General features: G+C 40.7%; 1 protein-coding gene across 1 annotated transcript in view; it reads left to right on the top strand.

Annotated features, from left to right (window-relative positions):
* PCCA (propionyl CoA carboxylase, alpha polypeptide) overlaps positions 1–12,430 on the top strand; it is a gene marked incomplete at both ends in the record, with an annotated part of 99,509 nt that overhangs the window by 69,972 nt on the left and 17,107 nt on the right. The window contains one exon of the mRNA XM_009699920.1: positions 5,841–5,943. Within this exon, the coding sequence (XP_009698222.1) occupies positions 5,841–5,943 (103 nt within the window). The remainder of the gene's footprint in view (positions 1–5,840; positions 5,944–12,430) is intronic.

Here is a 12,430-nt window from a genome sequence, read left to right as displayed (position 1 = left end):
ATGGTGATGGATGCCTGCGTGCAGTCGGTTATTGCTCTGTAACACATGCAGGTTTTGGGAGGAGTGTGGATCTGAGGGTGGGTGCAGCAACACGGATTAGGCTAGGTGACACAAATACATCTGTCCTAGAATGGCCTCCAAGCACTTTGCTCACAGAAGAAAGATGTTTGCCAAGCGTGCAGGAGTAGCCCATGCTACTAGAGTAGAGTATTGGGAGAGGAGCTGTCCTTCTGCAGCTTCCAAGCAGCCTGGCATGCCTCTGTACTTGCTAACCTGCCTGGTGAGAAAGGAATATACTATCTATTATCCTTTTTTTATAGACACAGAAAATATCTCTGTTTTCACAAAGATCCAAGAGGAGTCTTTAACAAAGCACAACTTAAACTCAAGGATCCTTATGTTAGTACCCTATTCATTGGATCATTCTTTGTGGTTCAATCTGTTTCACAGTTAGTCTTCCTGGATATCTGTTTTAATATTGAGATTTTTTTTTTTTTTTTAATGGTCCACCCTTCTTGGTTATTAAATGACGTCTCAAATGCTTGGTCAGTCTCTTTGGGAGAGACATCCTGCGCAAATGAGAAATGGGCCATTTTCCAAGAGATTACTGCAGAAGTCATACCAAAACACAGGGGAAGAAATGAAAAAGAATCCTTTACTTCCCCTCTTCTAGCACGTTGACCTCATTTGGGTGGAGTGGAAGAGCAGAAGTCCTGATGGACTATCAGTAGGTGATTTCTAATACGGAAAGGAAGAAAGAGGAAGCACCTCTCCCTCCTGCGATTGTGTGTTGGCTCCAGAGACTGTGTATGAGGTGAAGGCTTTTAGATACGTTGTGTTTGTCATAATTATATGGGTTGGAGGAAATGATTACTCTGCTTTACTCAACACTTACTAAACCATTTTGGGAATACCGTGTCCAGTTTTAACCGCCTCAGGTGTGTAAGAAAGATGTCAATGAACTTGAGTAAGTCGTAGCGAAGAGCCACCCGTGTGGTGGTGGGGTTGGAACAGAGGGTCTGTGAGCAGAGGCTGGGAGAACCAGGCTTCTTTAGGTCCACCCTAAGCTTTCTCGTTTCCAGTCTAATGGTCCTCATACCTCTGAGGGGGTTCCCAAGAAGATGAAGCCAGGCTCTTCAATGAGTTGTGCTGCAGCAGAGGCAGAGACAGCAGTCATAAATTGGAGATTTTCAAGATCTGACTGCACAAACCTCTGAGCAACCTGGTCTGAAGTTGATGTTGAGATTGCTTGGTGGGGAGGGGGGCACGCTGAATAAACTAAAGACCTCCTCCCAAGGTCTCTTCAACCTCAAGTCATTCCATGATTCTGCTATGAACGAAAGCACTTTTTAGGTGAATTGGGACTGTAGATACGACTTTTAACTTTAAATCTGGAGGCTTTTGTTACTAGTTGGAGAGGGGAATGCAGCTTCTCCCGGCTGTGTTACTGTTAGAAGGGAGAAGATGGTTGCTGTTGGTTCTGTTCATCTTCGCCACCCTGGAATCTAATCTTTGTCTTCATTTTTATGAAGCTACTGGATTATAAAAATTGATTTAACACCTTACTTGACTTTTTTCTTTCTGGCAGGTGAAGCCAAGAAAGATTTCTTGGTCTGTCACTAATCCCTTTATAATTCCAAATAGTAGAGATTTCCTTTCTGTACGCTATAGCATCCGTCTTATAATTGATCACGAGCTTTCCGAGAGACGTTCTTCTTCACTGTTCTGAATGGTTTGAGATTGCATACGCAACAACATTGTCTGTCTTTTACCATGAGTGTCTGAGTGGAGCAAAGCTCTGCTGGACTTCAGAAGAAATGAAAGCCTTTAATAACATCCAACTTCGTTTTCTGCCTCAGCCTGCTTGGTATACCTGCCATTGTAATGTCAGGTAATGGTCAACTTCAGAATGGTCGGTAATGGTCAACTTCAGAATCCATTGGGGAAAAACTTGAGCCAAACCAGAATCTAGGAGTGATATAAACGTTGCCTGTGTTGGTATGGATCTACATTATGCATTGCACTTTATCTTACCTATTTTGGTTTTAATTTCTATCCTTCCCAACTGGAATACAGTCACTTTTCAAGTATTAAGTAACAGACTGGGGCACATAACCAGGGCTTGTTTGTTTTTGTGGTTTATTTTTTTTTTTTCTTCCTGTAATTGATAGTAGGAAACACATTTCTAGGACAAAATGCAAATGAGACTGTTATGGGAAAAATGACCTTTTATGTAATTTAATTTGAAGTTGGTTATGTAAAGTAATTGCATGAACCTTTTTGACTCAGCTTGGGGGATACTGGGATAATATTGATTTAAGCAATCATAACATCAGGGAAATGAGAGAGAAAGACTTTTTCCTTGTCTTCCTTCCGACCAGGGTTCTGTCTTTTAGTAGTAATAGATGTGTGCGGTCTAGTTTTAAACAGTATGAACAGCAGTGCTTCCACTGCTTTAGTTGTGACTCAGTTTTGTAGCCCTTAATTCTGTTTTATGTTCGCCTTCTACAATTCAGCTCAGAGATGATAGTGACAATGCAGAAGTGTATCCCAGGTTGAAGCAGAGAGATTTGGGAGCTACTGGCTCCACGTGTGATGGTGGAAATGAAATCTTTGTGTAGCCCAGGAGCCTGCAGTGACAAGAGTAGGAAAGAGCAGTGGCAGAGCTTCCCATGTGGGAACCTGGGGAGCCTTTGCTGCCTACTCATTTCACTCCCTCTCAAGGCAGGACTTGGACAAATACCCTGGAGGTAGCTTTCTTGCTTTTCAGGTCAATCTTCTGCATGGTGAACGTGAAAGGCTGTAGTGTTATATCTTTGTTGATGGGGAATATCAACTTATACCTCAAGACACCCAGTTGAAATCCCGAGAGGTGGATTCCAAAGTAAAATAACACTTGAAGTGAAATGAAGGTATCACTATCTGGAACGTGTGTGTATTTCTGAATATAGTAATGTAACTGAAAATTTTAACTTCAAAACTGTTTAAAATTCTGCTGAGCGTAGCAGCAGAGCAAGAGCAGAAGACAGGGGAAATGGGACTGGAGTTCGGAGAACTAAGGCGGTACTGACAGCGGTCTGTCTTGTGTTATCAAGGTAAATTGCCATCCTTGGGAAGCAGCCTTTAATCAAGCTTCCGAAGTATACTCCAAAGTTATGCTGAGGACATTCTGTGGTAGCTTGTATTTTTATTGCCAAAGACCAAAACCTGATTTTGGTAGTATTTTTATATTACCTCCCAGAAATCCCACATTGGATACTACAGTCATGACTGGTTTTCCGCTTGCCTCATCTGTGTGACAACTAATGCAAATAGTGACAAATAGAGAAAGCGGATAAATATTTTTTTCATGTTTGTGATAATGAAGCGGTGAATGTAACTCTTGGTGAGTTGTTAACCTGTTTCAGATTACTGACCTTTGTTCACTGTTTGGAGTTTGATTTTTTTTTGGGTTGTTTTTTTTTAATTGAAAATAGTTTTTGCAGCACAGCAAGTGCAAAAGCAGTTATTGATTTCATCCAAGATGAGGGTCATGCAATAAAACCTTGAAATTGAGATCTTTCTAGTTTTACCTTGTTCCTTTATATGAGTTGATACTACCAGTGTGTGCAGGAGCAGGTGGGAACGTGCAGTTTTGGTCACACGGGCTTGTGATGGGTGTTAGGCAGGGTAAAAAGGAAAGGTTTTAGGAGATTCCTGATGTGTCTTTAGCTGAGACATGTAAACAAATTATCAATTTTAGGGACAGCATTTTGGAAAAATGATCTCGGAGCTTATTCACTGTGTGTAAACAATTGGAAAATTGGCACATTTCAGAGCCAGATAGTTGGTATTATTGCATTGTATAATTATATAAGGCATATGTATACATTTATATGTGTGTACATATACACAAATTAGTACAAAATTTCAGCGGATTTTGACTTGCGCTTTGCAGTCAGTTTTTCTAGTGGCAAAGGAAAGCTCAAGTTTGTTTCTCAAGCCAGTTCCTCAGCCTTTCAGCATTTATATTTCTGTGTGCCTTTGCTACAGTGAAGACAGTTTCCATTTCAAGGCAGATAAAAAAAATAAACTCTGAGCAGAGGAAGTTGCAGTAATCTTGAGCCAGAATATGTTAATAGGGACTAAATTAAAAATAGATTGATGCAGATTTGCTGGCTTTTGTTAGTTTCAAATTGACATTTTTTGGCCTGTGACAGCTCCTTTGTAGTGTTGGCTGGGACTGTAATGAGTGTGTTTCCGTCACCGTGGGATGGTGGCATTGCTGAAGGGGACTAAGCAGCCTCTTTACCCATCCACATTTCACGTGCCCAGTGGAACGATGAGTCCTGTTTTGAAAATGTGCACGTGTTACTGTAAAGTCCGCTGCAGTCCTTTACAGAGCCCTCTATTCTGGGTTTTCTTGAGGACTGTATTAGTCTTACCTTATGCTACTGATAGAAATTGTCACTTGCTAGTGAACGTTACTGGGGAATGTGAGTTAACGTTACATGCAGTAGCGCTGAGGTGATGGGAGAGTGGAGATGTAGAAGGGACCTGGGTAACTATTTCTCTGCTGCGGGACTGGAAGCAAACGTGTTCCCCTGGGTAGAGTTGCAGAGGGAGATAACAGCCTTCCGAACCCTTTCCCTCCCTCTTCCCCCATCCCGTCATGTGAAAACCGTACTTGCCGTGGATGATGGCATTGGCTGGGATACACATACATTGAGCGCTTTGAGAGCCATGTTGTAACTGAGTTGAGCTAAGTCTTTTCAGTCTTGACTTTTATCTCTTTTAACTTTATTTATTGTGTTATCCTCCCCTCTGGCTTTTGAATCACTCTTGCTTTCATCTGTGCAAAATCTGTCTCCCGAGGATAACGTTTGCCTCTTTTTCTCCATGACAGTTCAGCTTTGCCCTTCTTGTCCTCTTCTACGTCAACTTTAACTTCCTGCCACTGCCTTCTGGACTGAGTACTTTACTTGTCCTTTTGCTCCCTCTCCCATCAATTTTGACTGTCTTTCTTCTCCGCTGACACCAGTCTTGACCACCTATTTGCCAGCTTTTCATACCAAATCCGTGTTGTGTGGTTTCTAACCTAAAGATGGAGAGGGCAAAGTTCTGTCGCTGTGCTCTGTCTTTTAGACTGCCAAATGAACAGCTGAATTTCTAATTAACCTTCACTTTCTGGAACAAGACCAGGTTGGGAGAATACCCAACCCTGGTTTGCACCTTTGTGTCCAAACCTTTTATTAGCTTGCCTGCCTTCAGATTGTAGGCTACTTTGAACCATTTTCTGCTTATGAAGTGCCAAGCAGGACTTTGACTCCGTTAGTCGCAAACTGATGATTATGCAAATGGCACTAAATGACCCAGGGCTGACAGGTAGTTTTATCCCCATTTCTTTCTGGAGTTTATACTGTTGCGTTATCGCTTTTGCTTGGAAGATCTGTAGCTTTTGCAAGGTAAAGTACTGAGAAAGAATGCTGTATATTTTGAGTAAGTTCTAATGTACAGATGGATTCCTTACCAGCATGAGGCACAATATGTCAACCAGTGACATTTCAGTAACGAAAACAAGATGCTGCAGCATCGTTTAGGTTTTTTTCTTTCAGTTGTCAAATTGTTTTTAACAGAGATACCAGTGTTAGCAATAGGGCTGATCTGTATGAAAACATGCAATTTAAACTCTGAAACTCGGAGCGTCTGCTATGCTAAGCCTCATCTTAATTTAGAGGGGAAAAATGTAGGTTTCGTGTGTAAGGACTGAGCAGTGTCTTCACTGGTAGTTGTTACTTTTTGTGTCTGTGTTGGTCTGGGATCTAATTTTCTTTTTTTTTGAACTGCTTTCTGAAAACTAGGACACAAGTTGACAGATCTTGAAAGAAGAGAACTACTAGCAGTAGCAACATCTTTGTATGTGGCTGAACAACTGAGATCACAGCGATTTCTAGGGACTCCAAGGTAAGTTCGTTTCTAGGAACTCAGATGTGCTGATGCGTTTTGTTAATGGCATCTTCTCATGCACAAGAGACTCTGGTGAGAAACTGCATGGTTTCTTAATATAGTCTGTTTTTTCTAAATTCAAATGAGCTGTGGCTTATGTTTCTCTACTCACAGAAGCCATACATGATTATTTTTATTCTACATATTAGCAAAGTAATAGGCGCAAAAATGTGTTACAAGCCAGTACAGTAATTAATGCACATCAGGAGTTTCATTAATGCAAAATGTTGCTGCATTAGTAACTAACCACAAATTGAGCATCACAAATTTCCCATGTGCCCTTTTGAAGTGATCTAAGCACTTTGGGATAATATGAATATTCAGCTGCAGAGCTTTAAAATATTGTGGATTCATGAGTAATTTGTTCCCCTACTCTCTCATTCTTTTGGATAGTAGCTACTGGTAACTGTGGTAGTACTGTTAAGTCGCCAGCCATTGCGGTAGCTTTTGTCAAAATGCTAATTCACTTCTTTGGCTTTTTGGAACAGTATGCTTTTTTTCCTGTAGGATGTTTCTAGCTTTCGTTGTCCTCTGGCCTATCGTTGTCAATGCCTTGAGACCTTCTATTAGAACAATTGACTTTGTGAAACTTGTTTGGGTAGTTGGCATTTGCAACGGTTGCATACAGTGAATCCTCACTTCAGCATGACTCTTTCTTCTTGCTTCACATTCTTTAATGTAGTTGCATGTGTTTGTGTGAGAGGGAAGTCAGAAGGCAGGATAGACATTATTCACATTCCATGCCAGTGGTTTGACAGTATATTCTATTACAGATTTTACAGTGGTCAGGAATAAATCAGATGTGGTTTCAAGAAGTCTTTATTTTTATTTGTACCCGCAAAGATAAATAGTACCATATGGTGTTTAAAAAAAAAAAGGGGGGGGGGCGGGGGGAAGAAACACTTAGGGCAAGCATAACGGCTTTGTAATATGTAGCATATGTAGGGCTTGGTCATTGCTTGCCTTATGCACCTATAGAGGAAAGTAAAGCACCTTTTTATTTCCTTCTACAAGTTATATCCTCCACAGCAAATGGCATAAGGAGAATAGGCACTCGAAGACCACTGTTCCCTAAATAAAAGATGAATGAGGAAAAATGAAGAGGAGCCTCAACTGTAGTTTTTACTGGCCAGCATAGGAAGTTAAGTAGTCTGGTACTGCTATAGAGAAGTAATGGATTACTTTGTACTTAGAGTAAGGATAGGAATTGTTGGTTTAAGTAGTGAGTCTCAAACTGTTATTGCATTCCCTGCTCTGATTTGAGATTTTTTTTCCTCTGGCCTGTAAAATGTTCTTACTTGCTGAAAAGAAAAGGAGTCCAGTTTTTGAAGAATCTTTTAATGTTTTCTTTCTATTGCAAGTATTTTCTTTCAGTACTAGATGGCTCTGTATCTTAATAGAAAAGACATATACAACTATTTTAATTGAGATATCAGAGATATAAACATAGTATTGCATTGAGCAATGAGGTGTGGTCAGTCATCTCTTTTTGTGCTGCATTAGGGAAACAAACACACCCCTGCTTTGAAAAAAATTAGCTTGTTTTTGGAGACCTAGCCTAAGTTCCTCACAAATATTCCTCCACCATGAGAAGGCAGCAGAGTCTAACCACATGAAGTTTGTAAGACTACATGAAGGTCTGATTTTTTTTTTTTCCAGGTTTTAAATGTGAAGCTGACACATCTTTTCAGTGCAGGAAAGATCCCTTTCTCTTGCCATGATGGGGTGTACTTATGTTGAGCTCAGCTTTCAAAGGATGGTCTTTCCTTCCTGTTGAGACATATGCAGATCTGGAATGAATCCTTCAGAAGCTGAGCCTTAAAGCTTTGTCCAAGTGGTGGCTGAGTGTGGTTCTTGTTGAATAGGTCATAGTTTCAAACCACATACATTGTTAGATCTGCTTGTTTTAATGATAGTAAAGCTGCCTGTTTGAGGCCAAGTAAGGACAGGATAATGCAAAAAGACTTACTGGTAAGTAACTTCTGAAGAAAACCAAACCTGATAATGATACCCTTTCCGCAAAATCGTGTAGCTCCTTCAGAGGCAAAGTCGAAGAAACAAAGGCAGAATGAAGTCAAAGGATTGTGCGGTATCCTGGCCGGTGTTCTCCATTCCTGAGAGGAGCTAGTGAACTCCCTCTGGAGGGGACTGAGGATCCTTCACACCATGACTGTAACTTACCCAAACTGCATCTGACTTGTTTTTGAAGGTGTTCCATGTCATGGGTACTTTTTAGGGAGGAGGATTGTGGCTGTAGAAAGCACATCTTGATTGGTATGACTGCAGTCTGTTTGGAAAATATTAGTCAACAAAAAGTGTGGAGTAGGAACCTGTGCTATTGGCAGTTGTAGGCCAGTTGTAATCTTGGATGCGGTTCACTGTGGCTGAATTGGACGTTTGGAGTCTATGTGAATTTTAAATCCTTGTTGGAGGATGTAAGCAGATTAGAGAGACTGCATGCTCCAAAGTTGATCCATAAAATTCTCCTAGTGGTTTGGAAAAGTACATTGACACATTAATCATCATCTTCAGAATTTCAGCTCTCTGGCTCTATTTATGTTGACAGTGTTTTTTTCCTTTTGCAGGCACTGAAAGCAATTGAGGAATTTTTGTGTAAGGAACTGCACTGAAAAGTAGCATTTTGAAAACATGCATTATTTCTTCTAAACTTGTCACAGCTGTCAAATAGACAGTTTTCTGCTGAACTTGAGTTATATGCTTATCTTTGGTTTTGGTTTGTTTTCTTTCCCCGTTTGGGAGCCATATTTATAATATGCATTCTTTTCACAACTGCAGGGGTATTTTGAGTTCTCTTTTTTCCCCCATGATTTATTCAGCCCAAGCTCAAGATTTGTTATTCTAGCCAGACAGATAGAAAGAACCATGCTTGGAAGTCTTCACAGAAGCTCCACCTTTCACTATCAGGGCTACTGAGACTGTAATCAATGAAACGCAGCTGAGCCAGATTAAGGAATCCTTGCCCCAGCCTGCTCCTCCCTTGGTCTCTGCCTTTCCTCCTCCTCCCCCAGGTACTTTGTGTGTAGTTATGTTCTACTCTGGTTCTGCTAAAATGACCTGTATTACTTTAGATCGTTCTGACAGAACCAGGTTAAGTACTCATGACAAGTGAAATTATTCTGGAAGAGCTACAAGAGTGGGAATGTGTAGCAAGGAGGAAGAGGTTGAGCGGAGAACGGCTCATAAAAGGGATGCAGAGGTGGGCCTTAGCTCTGTGCCACGGGTCCGACTAGTAGCAGCCTCGTGATCGGGGTTCACCTCTTCAGTTGATGATATTTGCAGGGATGTGACTGGAAAAATATGATTTTTCAATCCCCTAGGTGACTGAATCATCGACTGTAAGGTTCTCGCTGGAACACGCTCTGATGACCAGTGAGGTATTGCCTCGTTGGGATCAGACACCCACCTTTCTTCAGCTAGTTTCAATGAGACGTTGACTTCTGTAGTGGGATTCTTTGTTGCAGTCCTTTGTGTGGCATTGAGGTTAAAACAGGCCACAAGCCCAACGCTGGGTTGCCTTTCCTGTGTTAGAATAAATTGTGTTATGATTTGGGTGGAACACCCACAGGTGAGTTTCCACTGTCTGCATTGCTACATGCCCCTGGCCTCACCAACAGTCTCCTAGGATTAATTTGCCAACCGTTAGCTAAAACAGCTGCTGGAGACCTGTGCATGGAATATAGACATTTACTTTTGTGATGCAATCAAATATTTAGAGCATTTTCTCTGGTGGCTTTTTTCTTTTACTAGATGTTATTTAACCAGTTTTCTTGGGGAAAAATGTTGTTGTGGGTGGTTTGGGTTTTTTGGTGTTCTTTGTGTGTTCGTTGTTTGGGGTTTTTTTGAAAGATGATGAGCTAATGAAAATGCTTGGTATTTTGTGAGCTGGATACTAATGTGGATATTTCACAGTGATATCCAGATAATAGGGGCACATGTTTCCTACAGGAAAGAGCCATAAATGATTGATGATTGTTTCATTGTTCAGCTTTCAGTTATTTTACCTAGGACTTTTCCTACTTATTCCATAGCCCGGTTTATTGTGAAACTGGTGCCACCCACAGCTGCTGAACAGATTTACAGCATCTAGTAAAATCTCAAGGTCTTCTAGACAGAACTCAATCTTGTTTCAAGTGGAAACATATTTTGGCTGAAGTAAATCCAGCTTATTTTACGTCTGTTTGATGTAGTTAGCCTTTGAGACCAAAAATGATGTTGTACAGTTGAATCTTCACATTTTTGGCTTCAGACTTGTTTTCATTAGTGGGTTGGGAGGGGAACAGGAGAGTGACTCTCCAGGTGTGGCTACATCATGCTATCTCATGGGTCTACTAATGTGATGTTTATACTTCTAAACCCAATTGCCTACAGCACTTCCTATGCGTTGCTTGTGTTGGCTGCTAAGTGTATTTTCCTAATTTTTCTATGGGTTTTACCCTTTCATCATTTATGACTTGAAAAAAACAGTGAGGCTGCATGCCCACATTACCTGATACTGCATGCAAAAAGATGGTAACACATTGGAAAATGTTTTATATTGCTAGCAAAAAAAACCCCTAAAGGTTTTTCTTGCTCGTGTGTTTAATATAGAAGACTGGGATTAGGGAGTCTTGAGTTAAATTCCTAGCTGTTCTTGTGGGACCTTAGAGAAGTCGGTTGGATTGGACCTCAGTTTACAAATAGACAAAATGGCTTTAGTACTTTACTGCAGCATTGAGGTTTTGTAAGTATTTATTTATCAAGTATTTTGAGACCTAAAATGGATGATGCTTTCTAAGCATAAAATAACACTGTCACAGGAAGGGTAAGTGTGTAGTGAGAAATTACAGATAAAATATAAGCAAGTTTTTGTCAAGTTCTGAAATAGCTGGGCTGAACTTTTGTGCTTTTTAAAATTCTGAAAGTCCAGGGTCCAGTGTGGTGGACATAACACGACTGGTGAACCGCAAGAACAGAAATGGATATCTTCAGCTTTTTGTTTAATGAATTACTGTAGGTTCGCATCTAGGTCGATTTGATACAGATATATTGATGTAAATCCTGAGGTACAGTGGTTCGGATGCCTGCTTCGCCTTGCCGTTGCACGATGAGGGCAGCGAGGGAACTGCTCAGAGAACAGGAGCCCCGCAGCTCTCGGGCATGCCTGCTTTCGCATGGACCACACCTATTACCCTCCTGGAGTGTGGGACAGAGCCAGCTCTTCGCCAGCTGAGGGCTTCCCCATACGGAAGGGATGGTCAACTTGCCCGGGAGGAGAGCTTTCTGGCTCTCCCGCATTGCTGGAGCAGCACAAAATAGGGTTATGTTACATTAATTTTAAAAAGAAGGAAGGTGATGTCAGGAAAATTCACCAGAGTCATCCAAACTGACCTCTTGGAAAGGGAGAAGAGTACTTACTTGCAGCACAGTCACAGGCACTGCTGAATTACGTCGATTGCTTTATGTGATTTTTTTTTTATTTCCCCCCCGCCCCCCGAACCACAGTAATAGCATGAACAGTTATTGCAAGTATAGCTAAATATTTATACTTTGTCTTAGCCTACAAATACCCTCTAGTGTGATATAAAGATAAAACACTTTGTTTTCATTTGGTAAGGATGACTAAGTCCAGCCCACTTGTGGCTTTCTTCATTCCCTCGCTTTGGAGTTATGCAGTCATCTTTAGCTCATGAAAACAACACTGTCTTACCCTTACTGTTCTGGTCCCCTGGTCAACAAGTCAAGTATTCTTTTCGTGATTTACTGTTACGCCTTTGAAAGTCCTCGATATGTTTGTGTTACTACTGCAGCTTCAGACCCTTATTCCATGGTCTGGTTTTATTCTTTCCCCACAGACTAGCGAGGTACTAAGACTCTGTTCTCCTTTTTCTCATGTGATATCCTTGTTTATAGTAGGCTCTTCTGATTGTGACAACCCTCTCTTGTCTCTTTAGGTGTTACTTAACTTTGTTCTTTTGACCTCTCATAAATAATTAAATTGCGTTTTTTTTGTAATCTTGCTTAATCACTGCTAAACCAGCTGCCCTATATAATATTCTGACTATCTTTAAAATCTGGTATTATTTACCCTTCTACATTGTTCAGTTGCTTATCACAGAAAGAGGATTTTATGTGCTAGAGACAAATGAGTAGATACAAGTATATGAAACGGCTATTTTTGATGAGTGGAGATGAACTTTTATGTAAAAGATAAAAGTTGAAACCGGACATTTCAAGGTAGCATTTATGACTGTTTCTGCAGAATGTGTGTATAATTTTTTCTTTGATGGGATTAAATTAATGGAATCAGAATTGATAACATAAGTAATCCAAGGTATTTATGTAGTCGTTTGAAAGCAGAACCATCGTTCTGTATGATTCATGAACATATATCCCAGAAACAGAACTGTCTGTTATGGGAAATTTTCATAGCCTGTCATTGCAATGT

The sequence above is a fragment of the Cariama cristata genome, unplaced genomic scaffold (assembly GCF_000690535.1).
Source record: "Cariama cristata isolate BGI_N322 unplaced genomic scaffold, ASM69053v1 scaffold7355, whole genome shotgun sequence".
Classification (NCBI taxonomy): Eukaryota; Metazoa; Chordata; class Aves; order Cariamiformes; family Cariamidae; genus Cariama; species Cariama cristata.
The sequence above is the reverse complement of the archived record's forward strand: the minus strand, read 5'-3'. Positions and strand labels throughout refer to the sequence as shown.